Source organism: Eleutherodactylus coqui, chromosome 2, assembly GCF_035609145.1.
Source record: "Eleutherodactylus coqui strain aEleCoq1 chromosome 2, aEleCoq1.hap1, whole genome shotgun sequence".
NCBI lineage: Eukaryota > Metazoa > Chordata > Amphibia > Anura > Eleutherodactylidae > Eleutherodactylus > Eleutherodactylus coqui.
In genome coordinates this window covers 117,356,540-117,378,969 of record NC_089838.1, presented here as the reverse complement: position 1 = coordinate 117,378,969, position 22,430 = coordinate 117,356,540, and the positions used below count along the sequence as shown (strand labels likewise).

Here is a 22,430-nt window from a genome sequence, read left to right as displayed (position 1 = left end):
TTTTTACTGTAGTGCTGTCCTAAAGGTTCAGAACTCTTAACAGTAAGGGTTATATTGTTTTCTATGAACGTTTAAAGATCTAGAATATTGGATAATCCATAACAGCGAATGCAAGCAGTGCCAGATTAATTAAATCATAAATCTACTATTATATATATATATATATGTTCATGCATTGTATATGTTTTTACATGGAGCAATTACTGTAAAGATAGTCAAGTCGTTGATGTGTACAAACAGTCGTTCATTTGCTTTTACACAGAGTGATGATAGTTCATTAGTTGTTTGCTGAGAGAGTGTTCATAAAAGGGATCTCCATGCAAAGTTGTTCACAAGTTGTTCAAATACAAAGGACTGTGACTCTACACCAGATGACTTTTGATCAACCAGTGACTATTGTTTTGGTAGCTTAAACAAAACAGCTAGCGATTTATCATTCATCATGCTCTTGGTGGCCATGTTTGCACTATGGTTTGAATTTGTTGTCTTAGTCGGCCAATAGTTGCCCCGTGTAAAGGTACCTACAGCTTCTACATGGTGAAGCACCATCCTGATATACTAAAATTGCCCTCTATTATTCATGCTAATCTGCTAATTATAAATACAGCTAATATAAAATCCACTCACAAGTTTTTTCTCATGCCTTGTCTCATCACATCTATGCGGTAAAATGGGTACTATAGAAGGCGGAATGAGAACCCCATCCAGAGTGTAAATACGGCCATTCTTTGCACCAACATCAGCTTCTTCAACCTCTGCATCATTGACTAGAATTTGTCCCTTTAAGAAAAACAAACTTGTGTTTTGACTAATAATGACTTACAGTAATCATATAAATAAAGCATTAATTAAAAAATGACACTTAGTCTCTAACATCAGTAAAGTGTACTGTTTAGAATATTTGCTTTTTCATACATATTAAAACTATTTTTTAATGTTATGCTTTACAGGTTGCAGCTATGGGAAGGAGACGCTGTGACGACCCTGGAGCCGAGACCAGCAATGGAACCTCTTAAGCTTGCTAGATGTATAAGCGTATATCCCTGGTAGTAGATTGCTGTGACTGTATCCAAGTGAGAAGTGTTGTCTGCAACCACCAATCCTGTAAGCCTGCTTTGCAAGTATGGAATATAGTGTGAGACTGCATTACCATTGATTTGACAAGCAGAACAAAATGTTGCAAAAGCTTTAATAGAACTTGAATGAATCGAATAACAGATATTCATATATAAAAATAAATGGTCTAATCAATAGAACTTAAACTGTAACTGTTCAGCAAGCATCTATTGGCTTGTTAAAAACATCACCGCTGTTACTTGTTCTAGATCTTGCATGTGACTCCATAGTTATTGGGTTGCAAGAACAGACCAGAGATGCCAACTATGTCATTATGAATGCACCAGAAATAGGTCAGGCAACACTAGACAGGAAAGCTTCATACAATGTCAATGCAGAAGGAGTCTATTGTGTGCTGGTCTGAAAAGCAAAATCTAAATACAAAACAGCATCTTCACAGCATACCAGACGGGTGATAGTGCAAGAAATAGATGAATCTAAAAGGTGCTGTAAATAACATGTCACTGCCCAATAACCCCATCTAAAATACCCAGCTGGGAATCAGTTTTGTCATTCAACTTCAGCATGCTCTGAATACTTTTTAAGTATCATTGCCCGGTCAGAATTATCAGGGCAGCAGCTGCTATGAAGCCTACTTTGAGATGTTGATGGTGATCATTGTGGTTAATGGAGAATTACATATAAGTTAATTTTTCGGGAGAATTGGAAACTCATTGGGGCAGCAAATGCCATAATTAACAGACCATTTCCTGGACTAATGAGATACTAATTGGATACTGCTTGTACTCCCAGGTGAATGGTACCTTATTTCAAACTGTGCTGTGGTGGCTGCTGGTTACTTGTTCTATTGGTCAGTTGTGCACGCACATGTGGAAATGCTCAAAATTGTGATACTAATCTTCATATCTAAAAATGATACCACTAATAAGATATAACATTTTACATGGACGTACAATGCATTTTTTCTTTTTCTGTATTTGGTCAATTGGCAGAGACAGTTGGAGTATACTGCTCAAAAAACAACCCCATTTCATCATATGTACAACACCTCCAGTACTTACATTGCTGGTTGTTTTAAACTGGATTAACTGGTTTGCCATACTCATTATCTGAGTAGAAGAGATGATGTTTGCAACATCAAGCTGCAAAAAACAAAGCCAACTATTACTGGTCTCTAACAAAGATTTATAACAACAATATAGGATGATAGTAATACAACCCTGAGCACAGATAGAACATTGGTGAGTAGTACAAATCCCCCAGCCCTATGCCACATACTGACCTTATATCTTTGCTCTGAATCACCTTCTCTATAGGTTCAGGACCCCCCCACCCATCCCCACTAATATAACCAAGCACTATCGGCTAACCTTCTGTATCATGACCAAGTCTACTGTGATGTATAGAATAACCACTAGTCACTACAACTATTGTGTCTATTGACCGAGAATGTGGTCATGAAAACAGGATGTAAATAACAGAGGAGTACAAGGACATGCAGATATACACAAGAATGGCCAGTATAACCAAAAGTTTATCTAACCTGAGCAGATGAAACAATGTGGTACCGCAACAGCTCCAGAAGTTTCCTAGAGCCCTGTGTACAGATCCAACAGAAACAATTAAACACATAATACTAGACACCATTCAGAATACACTCCAGTAATTAAACGGGTTGTCCCATCAAAGCAACTATTACCCTATCCACAAGGTGTGAGTCTGACAACTGCGACCCACAGAGATCCCAAGATTTCAGCTTGAACTCGACTGTCTCTGGTGGTCCCATTGAAGTGAGTGGAGCAGAGGCATGCATGTGCGGCCTTATCCAACAGAACTATGGTATGCGCCAGGCCTAAAATCCCAGGGTCGGTGGGGATTCCAGAAGTGGGACCTCCACTGATCAGCAAGTTATTACTCATCCTATGGATAGAGGATAACTTACTGTGACGGGAATACCTCTTTAAGTTTTTGTATAAAGAGAGGTTATGTAACTTTAGAGAGTCATAGTGATTGGCTGGTATAGTGGTGCACAACTTGCATCCCAGTGATGACAGGCGACCCTTGATGCTATTCTATGTGTCTCCATTCAACAGAAAATAGATATGCTTGCTTGTGTCCCAATGGTTCTGAAAAAATGATTGGCTGTAGCGATCACATGCGTATACGGGCACATGGGTATCTCTATACAAAGCCTGGCATGGAGGACAGAGGTGGCGGTGATGGATTGGCTGGGATTTATGGATTGGTAATGCTTTTTTAAAATAATTTTTCTTCATATTTCACATCCTTAGCCAAGTTCATGAACAACTTGAAAAACCCCTTTTAGTTTTACTTTAACCCTTAGGAGTGGTAAAATCGGACATTGCGGTCCTCAGACCAGGACACAGCATGATAGCAACTTTACCTCTTTGGATAACAAGTAGTCCAATGTTCCATTTTCCATTTCAGACAAGGCATTATTGTTGGGTACAAAAATTGTATAGGGTCCATCCTTGTCTAGATCTGGTCCGAGGTTAGATTTCTGTGAAATAATCACACAATGTATTAAACCGTGTATTATTCCAAATCCACGGTTGACAACAAAATATGAAAAGATGCTGTGTAAAACAAGAGAATACCTCCAGCAGAAACCTGAAGCGATTGTATCTAGCATTATCTTGTAGTATTTCCATGATAGTCTCCTAAAAATATAGAAAACACATTTTTACACTGCTGATTAAAAGAAACAGTAACAGAAGTCTAAAGACCTTACTATAGGCTGCCTCACAAAGAGAATGGAGCCAATAGCAGCAGCAGTAGGTGTAGCACTCCACCGTTTCTGGTTGGGCAATTGGCCATCTATGATAAATGTCACTGTGCCGATCATGTAACCATCTCCGTTAACTGGAGGAGAGGTTGTCCACTCACTCCAATAAACAGCAAAGGGTGGAGTGATGCAGTCAATGTCGCCGCTATTGGCTGCACTCTCTTTATGAGACAGACTATACCTGATTCAAAACTATGACCCCTCTCATTTGTTAAATATTGATCATTTTGGAGTGGACATAAATATATGTAATTATAGAGATGAACACATACTAGTAACTATAAACAAGGGTGTATGTATCATAGAGAAATTATGCAGCTGCTATGGGTCCCATGAAGAGAAGGGTCCATCTCAGGTTGGCCATACCCTTTTTAATAGATGGTGTGAACCTGTGCAGAGATCCTCTTTCAACAAGCCCTACAATGTAGATGAACCTTGGTGTGGGAATCAACTCAGGGATCACGGAAAGGACATGTGTGGTAAATAAGCATCCACTTTTCCTGTCTCAAATATTTACAGGTATGAACTAGAATTAAGAGTGGGACACATTGTTATTTAGACCATGTGACTCTTCCCTTGATGCATGCCCCTCACCATAAGAATCAATACACGATCATTAAAGTTCACAACGGAATCAACCTACAATTACCGATCATTGATACATTACCTTAGTGTTGCTTTCCAGAGTTGGTTCTACAAAATCCATAGCCTTATCTATGATATGTAGGATTCCATTGGAGGCAATTATATTTTTCTTAAGAAATCTCCCTCTCTTCTTACTTCCGCGAATCCTTATTTTCATCTCATTATCCTAGATATTAAAGTAAACCATAAAGTCCATTCGCATTGATGAATCAAGTTTTTGCTATCCTGAGTTTTCTCCTTTTAAGCTTAGAATATTAACCACCAAAACCCTAAATTATTTTTGCAGTTTCTTACTAACATTGTAAACGATGTTTTCTGTTGAGTAGGTTATCTATAATCTCACCGGTTCATCAGTTGTTATTTCCCCAGATTTCCCTGTGAGTGTATAAACTAGATCTGTACTGTTGAAGTCCTCAGCATACAGCTGCCCAGCAATCATATGAAGCTTGATGAAGTATAGGATGCTTTCCTTATTTGTTTTAAGATTCTTTACCTGGAATGGAAGAAAGGTTGTATTTACATCTGCTTCCATATATGGCATGACAATAGTTTCTAGCTTTATAAAATTCATATATTTATGCCTGCACATAAACAAATATGCCCATTAGAGATGAGCGAGCACCAAAATGCTCGGGTGCTCATTACTTAAGCCGAGCTTTCTGTAATGCTCGACAGCTCGTTTCGAGTAACGAGCCCTATTGAAGTCAATGGCAGACTCCAGCATTTTTCAAGGTGACCCATGCTCTGCATTGTTTTCAATGGAGCCGCAGCTGCTGCCGGGTGCTCCATTGAAAACATAAATTCCATATACAGCAGTCCGGCTTTTGTGAGATAGTTCCTGCTTTTATTCAAATAAACTCGTGCTCATAACAGACAGAGTACGCGTTTCGGTTCACATAGAACCTTGCTCACCTTGCAGAGGTGAGCAAGGTTCTATGTGAACCGAAACGCGTACTCTGTCTATTATGAGCACAAGTTTATTTGAATAAAAGCAGGAACTATCTCACAAAAGCCGGACTGCTGTATATGGAATTTATGTGTTTAACCAAAGCCAAAGCAGCCGGATGGCAATGTGAAGGCGTGTGAGTATACCTGCCGACAGGAACAGAGCTGCAGCACATGAAGCAAGGTGGGACACGGCACCCCTAATTTGCAGTTGCCAGACTGGCGACTTTGAACAATGTCTGAGGCCGCTGACACGCACAATGTGTATTTGCTGTTTCCCTATTTGGTTTTCTTTTTGATTTATATTAATAAAAAAACGCATTGCCAACTAAATAATCTGCAATTTGCAGGAGGCAGAAATATGTGAGAAAAGAAGGCTACAGAGTATGGCTTGTGTCTATAGAAGCTGCAGCATAATTCAATTCCCCAACCACATTGCTAGCTGTGTAAGGTCTACAAATAAACTCATGGTCAAAAAAATCAGGCACCTAGAAGGAGTTGTCGAAATCAAACAAAACTTCATATGTGTGATTGTTGAAATAAGTAAGTGATTACAATATCAGAGCAAAGGGATAATTTATTGTAGAAGATTGAATACTTGAAGGGTGGCTCTAGTACCTTGTTGTACCGCCTCTAACTTGGATGCAAGAAGTGATACGAGCAGGCGTGGAGGTATACAGAGTCTTATGGTATCCTCCAGAATAGTAGTCCACATTTGCTGAAACTGAGCCTTTAGAACAGTGTTTCTCAATTCCAGTCCTCAGGGACCCCTAACAGGTCAAGTTTTCAGATATCCTATAGTAAGAACACCTTTGGCAATGTCTGAGGACTGACAATAATTACATCACCTGTGCAATACTGAGGGAATCCAGAAAACATGACCTGTTGGTGGTCCCTGGGGACTGGAGTTGCACCTAGATGGTGCAAACTCGTAGTCTTTCAAGGCTGGCACCCCAGATGGTCCCATACATGTTCTTTTGGAGATAAATCTTTCGATTGGGCAGCCTCGGAAGTGTGGCAATGTTGTTGACGCATTCCTGTGACATTCTTGCTGTGTGCAGCTGAGCATTATCCTGCTGGAAAATGCCTCTTGGAAGCCGCCATGAGAGGAACACATGTGGCTGCAGGATGTCCTGAACATATCACCGAGCTGTCATTGTCCCTTGTACCATTTCTAGGGATGACTGACTATCCAGTGGGCCCCTCACAATCACACCAGCAGTGGGGGCAGTGTGCTACTCCACAGCAACAGCAGGATTGAGGTGCTCTACCGCTAGGTCTACAGACATGAATATGGCTGTTGTCAGTGCACAAACTAAACCTGGATTCATCTCTTAAGACAATCTGGTTCCATTCCATAGTAGTTCAGTTTTGTCGCAAACAGAGGAGATGGTGGGTGTCAAAGGCAGTATACATAATGGGCGCCAGGAGACAAAATGTCCTTCTAACAAGTGCATGGAAATGTTTCCAATAGACACAGGGGACAGCAATGATGGTGCCACCTGTCTCTGGAACTGCTCATGTTTGTCGGATGATAAAACAATCCTCTCTACTGGTCATCTGTCAAGGGTGTCTTAAGCCTGGTCACCTTGTGTGCGTGCCCTCACACATCCACTTGTCTCAACACCGCCTAACAGTTTGGTCAGAACATTCCAGGTGGTGGCAATTCATCCGTATGACTATCCAGATTCTCAACTGCGTTATAGAGGCGCCTAGTGGTCAACAAGCTCTACACAAGCAGAAAAAAAGGTAGACTACACACAAGTAGCCCTTGAAAGCCTTTTTATAGGCCAAGCGTGGAACTACTTTAAGTGCCTCAGGTGGTAAAAGCATTCATCTGGTAAAAGCATTCTCACCACAACTCACATCATTTGTATATCTGTCTGAGATGTAATTGCATGCCAAGTTTTGCAGCAAAACCACAACCTCTCCTAGGGGCTTGATTTTTTTTTTACAAAGAGTGTAATTTGCAGTGGCTGGACTGATGACTTTTGAAAGATGTCTGAAGCAACAGACAGAGAACTGCAATATTTCCCACACCAAACCATATTTTGTCTGTCTGCTTTGCTGCACTATACGTTGACATTAGCAGAAATATACCCTCTGCCAAAGTACAGACCACATTTTATATAGGCATATAAACATGATGCAGCAACTTTCTCTGCTCCCTCCAATAGAACCCTGTTTAAGTTTTCACACCCAGCAGCAATATATCCTCTGCAAAATATCTGTCCCTCTTAACAACACACCATGTGTTATATAGGCATGTAAACATGATGCCTCTTCTCTGTCCAGTGCTCAAATGCAAAATGGCCACTGGTTACACTATGCCTATGTAATATATGGCTAGGTCATGTGATGCAGGCATCCAATGAAATTGCTGCCCATATGCAAGATGGAGGACACATTTGGTGATATCATCAAGGCATCAAGGCACCATGGCTACAGATTAGCTGCATGCTGACATCTGCAGCAGGCATTATGGGAAATTCAAATTTCCAGCAATTTTCACCAAAAATTGATTCAGACTAACGTGACTTGATTTTGCAAAAATTGGAATGATTTTATTCCCTGGCTGATCAAAATGAGCAACACTAATTCTGTATCAATTGCCCCCTTCAATGAAGTAAATGGTTACTCCAAATTGGTTCTTGGAATGAACCATATATAAGGTTTCCCTGAGTGCTTGGTCTCTTTTATTCTCCTTTCTTTTCACTGGCACTTTGGTCTAAGTCCCTTCTTGGATACAGGTTGCAGCCATGGCATACCTTCAGCTGAATGTTCTTTTAAACCTGGACATCATTGTTATTTATCATTTTAGTGACCAAGGTCGCTCGGTTTTCACTACTCATTACATTTCAGCTCACTTAATAGAATGAGTGCTGAGCAACTTCTTACTCATTGTATGAGCAACTGCCCGATTACTGTGAGTGGAGGTTAGCAAGAAATATTCCAAATTTCTGGATTATGAATTTGCATCTAATTCTTTGTAACTTATTCAGTCTATTCGTAGGGATATTGATTCACTTTATGCAGAGAGACTGACTGTGGATTACGGACGGGAAGCCCAGAAAATGTCTGCCCCTATATAACAAGTTAAATCATAAAACATCTGACCCGAATGTCTGATGCAATGAATTTAGTTGGCCATATACATAAAAAAAATACTGACTGATCCTGCTGATGTCATGTAGGAGGGGAGCAGCAAAATAAGGATCAGGCATGTTGGATTTCAACATGCCTAATCCTTTCCCTGTTCTCCTACTGTAGTATATAAACTGCCTGACAGCAGATTATACCACCACTGATGAAATAGAGATGAATGCTTGGTGGATTCGAGTATGCATGGTTATGGAGGCATCTATTATAGAGATAGCTGAGTTTGGGCCTAAAATTAGGTATGTGCATAATTAGTCTATATCACACAACTTAAGTTCTGATGGCATCCAGAAAATTATCCATTTGAGAATGTTAGCACCAACTTTTTTTCTTACTACAATATATTAGGTTTAGTGTTCCTTTAAGAAATCAGCATGAAAACGAAAAATAGAGGTAACGGTTTTCACTTGTGATTTCACAAACTGTCATTTTTTAGGTCTTTTATTTTTTACATAAATATACTTACTTCTCTTGGCCTTATGCCTTTGTTAATAGGCACTAGAACGGTGAATGGTCCCAGTGAAGACAGTGGCCATGAATACTCCTCTTTGGGAAAAAGGAAGATAATTATTTGCTGTATTTAAGAGGAGAAACAATATAAAAGGTAAAATAGTATATTAGGCTGAAAAACGTGTTCATCCAGTTAAACATATTACCCCTCCCCTCAATGTTGATCCAGAGGAAGGCAAAAAAAGCCAATGAGGTAGAAGACAATTTTTCTCATTTATGGGAAAAATTCCTTTCCAACTCCAATTCTGGCAATCACGTACAAACAGCCAAAAGAAAGATATGGTCTACAACAGGGGTCCCCAACTCCAGTCCTCAGGGACCACCAACAGGTCATGTTTTTAGGATATCCTATGGTAAGAACACCTGTGGTAATGTCCGAGGCACCGACAATAATTACATCACCTGTGCAACACTGAGGAAATCCTGAAAACATGACCTGTTGGCGGTCCCTGAGGACTGGAGTTGGGGAACCCTGGTCTACAATATTGGGGTTGGGACTGGAATGCCCCTTTAAGAAAACTTTAGTTAACACTTTTATATAACAAATAGTGATCAGCACTTACCAAACAAGTTTATGGCAAGGGAAAGCCTTCCCTGCCACTGCCCTGGTTTACTGTTAATTTCTCTCATACGTTCCAAAATGTTTCCATAGCACACAATGCCATCACCAGTATAACCCTTCTGGCATACACATCTGTCAAACAGGGTAAACTTGTTAAATACAATAATAGTCTCATGAAGTTATTATAAATGCAAGGACGAAGCAAATACTCACTCAATTTTTCCAGGAGCAACAGTGGTACAGTTGGCATTTTTGCTGCATGTATTTTTGGTTGCACATACATCTACTAGCTGGCACCCAATTTTTGGCAGTAAGTTACTGTATCCTTCTGCACATTCACAATGAGCCTGGAAAAAAAATGCTTATTACAAAAGATATCTATTGTTATTAATTGGTAGAGTAGTCTGGAGGTGTTCGGTATTATTTTAATACTTATTTGAACGGCCAACATGTAATACTATGAGCAGGTACTTAAAGGGGTATTCCAGCTATGTTGCTGACGAATGATAATCAAATGTTATTAAAGTTTGCAATGTGGTTCTGCTTTGGATTTTGTGTCTGTAGCTCTATAAACCATCACCTTCTCCTGGCACTACAGAAGTGTTCTTTCACAGGTTGTCCTGATATGACCTGTAGGCATTCCAGCACTACAGGTTGGACTTGCTTCCAATGAGGGACTGCTTTTTTTGCTCTTCAGCTCTCAGGACCGGATTGCTGACCAATAACAGAGCAGCACTTAGTAGGGACATGCACAGGAAGGAAGTACAGAGCAGGTAATTGTGGGAAATTTAGTTTCAAGGTATATGTCAGCAGGAATGTGGCGGCCATCTTGGAAAATAGGGATACAGGGAAACATCAGATATGGAGGACAGGATAAGAAGGTAATGGCTGCTTGATTTATACTCATAACCAACTGTGCATAAACGTGGTGCAAAACCTTACATATCTGAAATTTTTGAAAATTTGCTTCACAACTGGAATACCCCTTTAAGTAATACATTTATGGACCAGGCTTGTTTGCAGCAGCTTTTTTTACTCTGAAAAAAACAACTTTTTGCTCTGGCTCATAGAAGAGGGCCCATGTAGTAGACCCCCTCCTAGGCATATGGACACCATAGAGAAGGTGTCGGCTTAGGACCATACTTTTGTGTTAGAATGACACATCCAGCCATTACATAGCCAGCCATACAAGTTGAATATAATATGTAATGATACTTTTCCCACAGCGGCCACTGCAGGGAAAATGTGTAGTTGATCATGGCATACCCTGGTTATATAGCAGTTGATCACCAACGGGTTAACAAAAAAATGGTTTACCTTTAAAAAGGAAATAACCTTTATACTGCCATGATATTAAATGACCACTCCGGTGAGAACACATTTTTCCATGCTTTCACCCTCACCTGATTGCTAGTCTCACTCTGGAGGTCTCCTCTGTGTATTGCAACCATTTCCCTGCAGTGTAGCCCCCTGTCTGATGCTTATCAAGCACCATCTTGAGGCTGAGATTTTTTTACTTTCAATTTTACCTCTATCCTATGATGCATTAGCTGATACTATATCATTTTTGCCAGCTGGAGGACAATTTAATTATCATTACCTTCTATATAGGCTACAGACTAGAAGTGCACAGTCAGGATGATCTCCTCTATTATTGCTGTTTGAAAGGAGCCTCTATTCATCGGTAAATGTGGCAGGAGATTTTCTGACCCCCTCAACACAGTTTCTGTAGTGTAAATCATGTAACAGCATCACACAAACTGAAAATTTGACTAGAAATGAATATGTAACCCCAAGGAGATCCGAGCTGGTCAGAACCAAGATGGCATGACCATCTGAGGGGAAGGAGGCCAGGAGGTTCAGACAGAAAGAAACAACTAACCAACGTAACACTAGCCCACGTATATGTACTGGAGAATATAAAATACTCACCAGAGTGTCCCTTTAATGACAGCTCTACTGTATTACTGGAGGCCTAAATAAGGTGGTGTAAGCACACTGTATAAGTAGATAAGGCTCCTTATGCCTAAGGTTCCTCTATCACCCCCTGATCGCACTTTCTTAGGAGGGGCTCCCCAGAATGACACAGATTTTGCAGTTGGACAAATAGTTTTATCTCACAGTGACACAACCTTCCTGAGTGGTCCTTGAACCAGGGCCAGGAAATGCATACTACGCTGAAGATCCTACCAAACCAGACTGCGCCAAATGGACTGTCAGTTCTCAGTCCCATTCAGATAGCAGTAGCGCATAGCATACTTAATTACTCAAAACCTCATATAGGTAACGATGCACAACTCCCTCCCTCCAGGGATCCACTGGAGCAAGCATCAGCAAATGAAAAATATCACAGCATCCAATCCGGTGTCAAGTAAAAAAAAAACTCCTTTATTCATGTTGGTCCTATGTCAAGCATACCATATAATGGTCATATCCATCACATATATATATATATATACCTTAATATCTGCACAAATCCAACATAATATCCCACTCAACCAGGGGTCTGCCTTCCCTAGCCCATTCATTATTTCATATCTTCTGTATCTAATCGGGCAATCCAATATAAGACACCACAGTTTATACAACATATTTATCTTATAGTATAGTAGATTTCCTGCATACTACCCTGCAAGTCATAGTACTTAATGGCACTGGTAGAATCACTGATACTCATGCTGGTGTCTCAAGGTGCTCAATGTACGTGCGTCTTAGACTGTAAATAGTCAATCAATATGTGCTCATCTCCTATCAACTACTAGGAAAAGCACTTTTAGGTAAAACATGTTTTGCATAACTGTTGCTGTATTCGTTAAGTAAACCAGGACGCTGACTGTTGATCCCAAACTGGAGAGGATCACTAACAAAACCCTGCTATTTAATGGGCGCTCGTCAGCTGAGGATGCTGATGCATTTACTCATAATTAGCGTTCGCAAATGCATAATGACAGGTAGTTAATACAAGGGAATACATCCCAAACCATATACAATAAATATAGAAATAATGATGTAATACGATAAGAACCTACAAGCTATTATAGTGAGAGAACAACCAGGATACCAATGCGACTCCCACCATATTAATGCTGTGAGAGACCAAATATTAAGGGGTACAATCCCCATCAGAGCCCATATCTCAAGTAAACATGGCTTCCACCCGTTCCTAGAACCCATGTGCACTTGGGATATGGTCTCCGATTGTCTCCCTGAAATTTCTCTGTCAATTGGCATTCCTTTTCACTCCATGTATTTCAGCTGCTATAGAGTGCACAAACCTTGCTGCACTGTTTATATAGATAATACAGAAAGTAAGTGGGTGCCTCCAATATGGCTGCCCCAGGAAAGTTGTTTTTTTAATAACTACTACTACAAAATCATATTGCATTCTCAAAAATCCTGGAAAATCATGCTAGGTCTTATTTTTAGGGAAACAGGGTACATAAAAAACAAACAAAGTTTTCTTTTCTTTTCTCTTCTATATGTTTATATCTAATGAATGAAGCTAAAATTAAATAAATAAGACATTCCTTTTCAAGGCAATGTCTTACAAGGAGATAGAATAGTCTTATTGTTATTTAAAGTTGCAAGAAAGAAAAAAGCCAGGCCTAAAACAAAATTTCTTTAGTCCTTTTCCAAGGCTAAGACATCACCCTTTACAGGAAGATGGAAAAGGTTACGAGTATGACTGTATCTGCAGAAGAAACTGTCATGAATATCTTCATGGACCTGAGTAATGATGGTCGAGTCTAAACATTCTGATATAAATACAACTTATCTTAATCTTGTATTAGACAATACATATTACTTAGTTCCAGGCAATGCAAGGTCATTGCCAAATAGATGATGTGAGGTTCAAACTGAAGTATGTGAAACATTTGTGAAAGGATTGAATTATATTTTATGCAGTGGTGCCATGTGCATAGCAAGAAGTATGATAGGAAAAACGCATTTTAGTTAAATTTTACTAAGGGGGTCCCAGATGCTGAGCATGCAGATTTGTCATAATAACCTTTGTAATGTTTTACTAAGATAGAAGTATCACACTTGCTGTAGACTTTGAATGGTTGACCTCTTTAATCTGGTAGGAGTGTGATGGGGTTGTTATACTATAAAACATTTTGCATGGCAATAATAAAACAGATGAGCTTGGAAACATAACTTGAGTGTTTCTCATTGTACTCTTCTCTGGTGCATCGTAATAATAATCATTAGGCATACCTGATTGATAAGGCTATGATATGCCTTAAGTATCACCTAAATTAACAGATTTTGGTCCAGAGCCTGTGTGCTGTGAGAATAGGTTTCAAACTAGGAATGTGTACATGTAGACAATGCCAGATTACTAGATCATTATCAGTGAAGGTAAATTCATCACAACTTGTGGCAAAGTTCCCATCCACAGCATAATATATACTGCCTGAAGATGTAAAATGGATACACAGACATTCTACTCATGTATCCATGCAGTTGTACTGCTTGACTATCTAGTTTATTTATTTTTCGCTGTCTGGGTTGCCAAATGTGGAAGTAAAAATAAATGTTCCACTTCTAGCTGTTTTGCTGCAGGAAGTAGACAGCTCCATACATTGCACAGTGGACAGGGTTGGTACTGCAGGCTGAGTTCCATTCACTTCAATAACAGTCAGCCTGCAGTACCAACCAGGCCACTGTGCAAAGTGGTAGAATGCCTTTAAAGGGAGTCTGCCAGTAGCATCCAATCATTAGACCACTACAGCTGTCAATCAGAGCTGTAGACGGTGGAATAGTATCTGTATTCAGTACATAATAAGATAATAAACACAGTCGAAAAAAAATTATTGGTGCAATTCTGAAAGCAATAAAGGAAAACTTACGCAATGCATTTTTTAGCTTCATTGTGAAGGAAGCCACATGCAAAGCGCATTGCATTCTTACCTTTCCAGGACCATCATATTTACAGATAGTAGATGGTGTTGGGCAATTTCCAAAGTCTGTCTGACAGGGATCGACAGGTAAACACACGTCCCCATCACCGGCGTAGCCTTCTTTGCATATACAATTGTGTTGGTTTGGGCCAGTATGGAAGCAATCTGCTGCTGCATTACAAACCCTCTTCAAACAAGGGTTAATGGCTGTAAGAGAAAAAAAGAGTGGAAATAAATGAATTCCTGACCTCCCAGATTATCAATTGAAGGGCTCCCACCCACTGGCAATATTTTCTCCACTGCGATGCGATTCTAAAGTTAAAGTCTCGCATCGCAGTGCCAGAAAAAAATCGGCATGACGCCAATAGAATAGAATGCCGCGGACGTCTGCCACAGCTGTGGCAGAGGATTCCTTCATCCCCATGGTCCCCGGGGGGATGAAGGAAACTCCTGCCACAGCTGTCACAGCTGTGGCAGAAGTCTGCGGCATTCTCCCTATGCTTTCAATGGGGCTAGCGCTGCTGTCGCTGGCCCCATTGAAACCACTTGCGATATGCCTGTTCTATACCGGCCTCTTTCTTGCGCTGTGATGCGAGATTTTTCTCGTGCTCTTGCAGCGCAAGAAAGAAAATATCGCCAGTGGGTGGGAGCCCTAATACAGCATTGACTTTGCAAGTCTGTATTGCCAATATTTTGCAGTTGTTAGGGTACATTTACAGGATGTGACTGTTGGGCACATAAGCGCTGACAGCCGTACCAGTGACTATTGCTGCTAGGATCACTGATTTCAATAAGGTTTCAAAAAAACGGAAAGCAGATGGAAAGGCTTCGGTCCACTTCCATCCCATCAGTTTTCTGTTTTTAGGCTGGAAAAATATCACTGCGGACTACAAAAATCTAACAAAACTGAAGCAAATGAAGCCTTTCTGTTTCCTTTCTGCTTTTTTGAAACTCCATTGAAATCAATGTGCAAAAAATGGATCCGCCTTTTTTTTTAATTTCAGTTTTTTTCCTCCAAAACAGAGCAGAGAGACGGAAACCTTGAACTGAGCCCTAACGTAGGTGTGTCAGCACCCTAACATGCAGTGACTAGAAGTGAAGCTACAGATGCCATATTAGGATCTGGCAAACCTGCTTCAAGGAGAAGTGACTTACATGTCAGACAATCTATGCCTGTAGAGTCCCCAAATGTAAACCTGGTAAATAATCTGGCAATTAAGTAGTATATAATGTACATTTACATAATACAGGTAATATTAGAGCGGATTACTGTATCACGTCTTACGTTCGCACGCTGTGCCTTTCAGTTCATAATTTGGTAAGCATTTACACTCCATGGCTCCACTGCTTGAGCTCACACATCGCATGTTTTCTTCACACTTCAATGCTGCACATTCCGGTAAAGCTAAGATCATGAAATGAATATATTAGCGCCCTTTATAGACAGTAACACCTTACAAAGTACACTTGTCATGGATGCTGCTTAATGGGAAAATAATATTTATTTGTATAGCGCCAACATATTCCGCAGCGCTTACATAGACAGGGGGAATACAGAAGGACAAAATACAGAAATTACAGAACCACGGTTACATAGTAATTAAAGATGAGCGAGCATACTCGCTAAGGGCAATTGCTCGAGTGAGCATTGCCCTTAGCGAGTACCTGCCCGCTCGAGAGACAAGGTTCGGGTGCCGGCGGCCGGCGGGGAGCAGCGGGGGAGAGCGGGGAGGAACGGAGGGGAGATCTCTCCCTCTCTCCCCCCCGCTCCCCCGCGCCGGCACCCGAAGCTTTTCTCTCGAGTGGGCAGGTACTTGCTAAGGGCAATGCTCGCTTGAGCAATTGCCCTTAGCGAGTATGCTCGCTCATCTCGAATAGTAATCAGTTGATGGAAACAGTAGGGGTGAGGGTCCTGCTCCAACGAGCTTACATACTACAAATAATGGAGTGAGACAGAAGGTAAAGGGGCTGGAGATGTGGAAAATAAATGGAAAGATTACTACTAGCATGAATGACAATCTACAACTGCAATGCTACAAGCAGCAGAAAATGTATCTCTGCACTATACATGCCAGTATCCCATGCTGCAATACTTACGCTGGTCACAACTTAGACCCCCATAGCCAGAAAGGCACAAGCATGTACCATCTCCATTTACGCCACTGTTGCAAACCCCATGTACACAAGAGCAGACTGTGAAAATGAAGAATAGTGCATTATACAAAGAACTGTAAATGGTGACATAACCAAATAAAACAATTCTTACCCAAATCCAATAGTTTCAACCTGATTTATATATTGAATAACCTGGGCCTAGTATGTACTACAGTTAGTAATTTATGCAGAATTTCATTAACCCCTTGAGGACAAGGCCCTTTTTCATTTTTTTTTACCAGCATAGCTGTATGGAGGCTTTTTATTAGACTATCTTTCAATAGTGCCATTTAATGTACTGAAATTTTTTAAAAAAATTGTAATTGAGTTACCCGAGGAAGCATCACGTTGGGGAAGTAGGTAATGGGTGGTTTGTATATGTTGCATAAGATGATTGTTATGTCATAGGAATATATGACTATTGATATGTAGCTGCCCTGTTCCTATATTGACATGTCTGCTGTTCCACTTGTATTGGGTATTTTTTTATTGGAGATCAATGTTACTTAATATATGTGTGCTCAGAGTGTAAATTATTGGTGGATGTTTGCATAGTCTTGTAGTGAGCAAAGGACTGGTCTTTAATTAGCTATTATGCAGGGGTAAAAATTTCTAATTGGGTGAAATGGAAAAAAAATTAATTGCTCAATATGTGTGTGTGTGTATATATATATATATATATATATATATACATATATATGTGTGTGCAGAGCGTCAGTACAGTTACAGCAATGCCAAATTTGTCTAGTTTTTCTTGTTGTACTACTTTTAAAGAAATAGCTCTTTAACAGAAAAAAAAAAACTTTCTGTCACCATCACCTTTTTTTACTCCCCTGTGGGGACTTAAATTTGATTGTTTGATCACTTACACAATGTGCTGCAATACTTCAGTAATGCAGTATATTGTACTTCTGCAGGCGTCCCATTAAGGTCTGTGAGTATTTTTTTCCATATTGTCCTCAGGAGCCAGATCAAAGAACAGCCTGTCTACATCAACTTTTCCACTCAGTGCAGTTTCAGAGAGATGTGGGAAAGGTTAGTTAACTTTGTGCTCATCTATGTCATGGCATTGTTTTCCTGTTCTGTTTTAGCAACAGAAACACGGAGTGGTAGCTGGGGACGGATCCTTTACAGTGGACAATAATGGTGCCGATAGACCCCACCAACTATAATGGAGTTCGTTGGGTTTCCATCATGCCACCTGGCCTTTTAGGTCTTATGTCCATGGGTGGGCCGGATTCCGCATGTGGGAGCCCGCAGCAGACTCCAACCCTGCCTGGGGTTGAGGACCCTGCTTACCTGTCCGGCTCTTCTTTTTTTCCTGTACTGCAGATATGTGGGGAAGTGTCAGACTTTTCTTTTTGCAAACTCCTGCTTTTCAGCGGAATCTGCAGTTTCAGCTGTGGGTGGGCTGCGGATCGGATGGCTTCTATTGACTTCAATGGAAGCTGTCCATGCGGGAACCACACTGAAATGGAGCATGCTGCGTTTCAATTTCCGCACCCAAAGATTTGCAAATTAAATTTGCATGCTTTGATTCAGGTGTGGACGCCAATGTTTCCCTATGGGTTCTTGAACTGCGAATCTTCTGCATTGGTGCCGCAATTCAAATCCACCCGTGGACATTGGCCCTTACTGGACAAAGTAGTGCGGCCTGCAATGTTATTTTGTTTTGGATTTTGGGCCAGATCTGTATTAGAGGCGCAGTATGGAGCCTGCAATGCAGATGTGAGCATAGCCTTACAGCTCGGTAACAATGCATTTAGTCATTCATGGTTCTTCTGACTCAAAAGGTCTGAATGCAAAACCACTGAGCTGCCTGTAACCCAGCTTTCAGAAGGATGTTTCAGGTCACAAACATATAGACTGTGTCAAGTTCTAAAGTTATTCCCTATCCACAGGATAGGGAATAACTTTATGATCAGTGAGGGTCCGACCACCCTCACAAATTCCGAGAATGAGGGGTCAGTTCCTGAAGAAATGGAATGTAGGTTGCGCCGATGTTCTGCTCCTTTCATTGTAATGTCAGCGCCAGAAAACGCCGCAGTGTTTTAACTTTGTAACCTCTGATGCTATCATTGAGGTCAACGGAGCAGCAGCGTGCCTCCGCAATCTAAGCTTCATTCACTCGGAGCCCGACCAGACCCCTGTTCTCAAGATCGGTGGGAGGTCCCAGAGGCCCGACCCCACCAATTATAAAGTTATCTTGTGAACAGGGGATAATTGTACAACTTGGCACAACCCCTTTAAACAAGGGTATCAATAGGGACTGAGCACTGCATTAAAGTGGACATAACACTTGAGTAAAACCCCGGGGACCACGATGTAACTATAGGGAGTCCTTAGTCAGCAGTCACACCCAGGCGCTGACACCTGCAAGGGTCTGAAGGCACCCCTGCCACATAAAAAAATCTGTCAGTATTATATGATTATAAGTGGTTTCCCGATTATAGATTTTACATTGTGGCCAGAAACTTCGAATTACACCGGAAAATAAATACCTTTGTCGTCTTTATTCCATCACTGGAGGTACATTCCAAATTTTCCAACAAAATGGAAGGGGATTCCATTTGTTGTGAAAACTTTGGACATGTGACCACTTTATAAAGGTACAAAGACCATTATAATGATCACAGTAGTGTAAACTCATATGAGTAAGGATATCTGATAATCTGCTGCCCCCTTGTGGTAGTATACTATCATTGCAATCATAAATGATGGAAGTGGCATTTTGTATGATTTTAATGACATAATACTGTGTGTGAAGCTACTCAGCGATTCTGTGGTCTGATTATTAGACACGTAGATATGCACGAATCTTTATTCTTATTATATTTCTTAGATTAGCAGTTGTGGTGTTTTACTTATAACATACCAGATCGACAGTCATCGCCATACTTGTCCTTCTCAGCACATTTCTCACAGGCTGTTCCACCAAATCCTTCCTATGCAAAGACTAGAAATAGTCAGCTGCAGTTTACAACAGATTCACAGCTGCAGACCCCAAGATTGGCACTCAGAGACCAAATTAAAGGCAACATATTGTAAAGTTTGAGCAGGCTATGTACTTTGTTAAATAGCTGGGTTAGCACTATGTGTAGGGAGCAAGTCAGCGCACACATGAATAATGAGACTGTATAGTTAAAAATATGGAATGTGACAGGGGAAGCCTTTTCCTAAACTGCCCTATTAGGGTATCTGCAAATAACATAGAGGCTTCCTATGAGACAGATTCCGATCTTTTTAAAAGAGCTAGAGTTGTACCAAGTGTGGGTCTCCATACCAGAATTTTGCTTGAGTACATGAAGTGATGTCAATAGGTAAGGTCAGGTGTAATGTTTCATTTTTCCTGAAGTGGCACTATGCCTCCCAACTGTCCCGGATTTGGAATGCTGTTCCACAGTCCCGGGGGACAGGGGCCATTTATTCCACCCTTGACCTCTCGTTCAGCATTTGCATTCCTGCAAGCAGACACCAGCAGAGAGGTCGGAAGCTGCACTGATTACAGCAGCGGTGCCGCCGACACTGGACCGGGACTAAATTCCTGTCAGGTGGCTGGAGGTTTACTATGGGGGTCACTATTAACACTGGGTCTGCTAACTATTACTCCTGTGGCCACTATGCGGTCACTATTACTACTGGAGTCACTATGGGGATCACTATTACTACTGGGGCCACTATAGAGATCACTATTACTACTGGGACCACTATAGGGATCACTTTTACTACTGGGGCCACTATAGGGATCACTATTACTACTGGGGCCACTATAGGGATCACTATTACTACTGGGGCCACTATAGGGATCACTATTACTACCGAGGCCCCTATATGGATCACTATTACTACTGAGGCCACTATAGAGATCACTAATGCTACTGAGGCCAATATAGGGATCACTATTACTACTAGGACCACTATAAGGATCACTATTACTACTGGGACCACTATAGGGATTACTTTTACTACTGGGGCCACTATAGGGATCACTATTGCTATTGGGAACATACATGAGGCTCACGATTACTACTGGGGCCAGTAAAAAGGTCACTATTACAACGGAGGCCATTAAAGGGGTCACAGTTAGTGTGAGGAGGGTCACTGAAGGGCACTATTATAGGATACAGAGGTTATGGCTTTCAAAACTCTCTGCAGTGTGCTATGCACGCCACTATAGTTGCCACTTTTTTCCTTGTTCAAAGGTTGTGAGGTATGGTGGCATTGAGAGGAGTATTACCATTTACATTGCTGATTTTGGTAAACCTCTGGGAACCACCATGTGTAGTTTTTTTGTCTATTCTCGTTTTTTTATGCAGTTTTTGAAGCCAGGAGTGAATTAATAAAAGTGAAGTACCTGCATTATCTGTCCTTCATACTTACGATTCTCCTTTTATGATCCAGTCCTGGTTCCGGCTTCAAAAACTGCATAAAACCCCTGAATAAATCCTGCAAGTGTGACAGCAGCCGCAGTCTAAAAAGATTAATCTGATTTTCAAATTATTTAAAAATGGACTGTAGGTTGGGCTACACGGCCATGTTTGGTAGCATCTGTGAAAGGCAGTAAATTCGCAGGACTACCACACTGCAATCTGAATGTTCCCTATTGGTCTGAGCGGCCTGCACCCATCGCTGACCCTTTCAGTTCTGAACTGTTATAAACTCTCATCTGCTGTCCAGTTTTTGTTACCTGCTAACTTTAATTTAAAAAACAGAACTGTGATAACTTGCTATTAGATTGCATCTCAAAGAACTTAATAGAACAGGTTTGTCCATCACGAACACACTGCGGCAGATTCATGGTCTAAAAAAAAAACAGCTGTCTTTGTTGCCTGCAGTAACCAATCACAGCTCAGCTTTCATTCCTCATAGTGCTCCTAAAAAATGAAAGCCACTCTGTGATTGGTTGCTGTGGACAACAAAGCCAGTTTTCCTTTTAGAGTGTTTCCATAAATCTGTTGTATTGAATCTAGACTTTCGTCCCAATAAAAACTTCTATACAAAATAATAAAATAATAAACATCACTGATATGCAAAATATTATGTTAATTAAATATTAATCACAACTTTGTGCATGTCACACAGAGCGTACCTGACAAGAGCAGACGCCATCGCCCTCCAAACCATCAGAGCATGTTCCTCGATTTCTACATGGTGAAGATGCTCCACCTGGACACTCTGTGAAGAAAGGACATCAGCTTATATTTCTATATGGATTTACATCTATACATACATCAGTACAAGATTTAGTCATAGCTGTGACATCTCATGGTAACTAGCAGGATCTTGCAGCTTTATGCCGCCGGGTATTAGGGGAGCTGCTCACCCAAATGTTCGGGGCATTTACACGTATAGCAAGTGCCTTAAAAACTGGTTTTGCTTTTTACATTACTTAATAAGTATATTTTTGGAATTTTTTTGAGGTCTATTGATTTTTGTAACAAAAAAACCCCAAAAACATACCTATACCCCATAATAGGTCCACTGTAAAATATGCACAACCAGATCTGAGGGTTTGCTACAATCTATGAAGCAGTTATCAGCTCTGAGACCAGACTGTTCAGCACACAGACTATTGCCTGGATTGGTTTCATTGAAGCTACTTATCTGCATTTCATCCCGCAGTTCCACCATGCCAGATCCCAAGCCATTTTACATAATGGTTTGTGGT

General features: G+C 40.8%; 1 protein-coding gene across 1 annotated transcript in view; it reads right to left on the bottom strand.

Moving 5' to 3' along the window:
• STAB2 (stabilin 2) overlaps nt 1-22,430 on the bottom strand; it is a 134,348-nt gene that overhangs the window by 96,007 nt on the left and 15,911 nt on the right. Inside the window, exons 4-18 of the mRNA XM_066591428.1 lie at nt 21,852-21,937; nt 19,638-19,707; nt 16,706-16,801; nt 15,894-16,013; nt 14,619-14,815; nt 9,918-10,051; nt 9,706-9,836; nt 9,099-9,178; nt 4,872-5,021; nt 4,551-4,694; nt 3,696-3,758; nt 3,482-3,598; nt 2,621-2,674; nt 2,139-2,219; nt 628-780 (exon numbers count right to left, since the gene is read on the bottom strand). Of these exons, the coding sequence (XP_066447525.1) occupies nt 628-780; nt 2,139-2,219; nt 2,621-2,674; nt 3,482-3,598; nt 3,696-3,758; nt 4,551-4,694; nt 4,872-5,021; nt 9,099-9,178; nt 9,706-9,836; nt 9,918-10,051; nt 14,619-14,815; nt 15,894-16,013; nt 16,706-16,801; nt 19,638-19,707; nt 21,852-21,937 (1,676 nt within the window). The remainder of the gene's footprint in view (nt 1-627; nt 781-2,138; nt 2,220-2,620; nt 2,675-3,481; nt 3,599-3,695; nt 3,759-4,550; nt 4,695-4,871; nt 5,022-9,098; nt 9,179-9,705; nt 9,837-9,917; nt 10,052-14,618; nt 14,816-15,893; nt 16,014-16,705; nt 16,802-19,637; nt 19,708-21,851; nt 21,938-22,430) is intronic.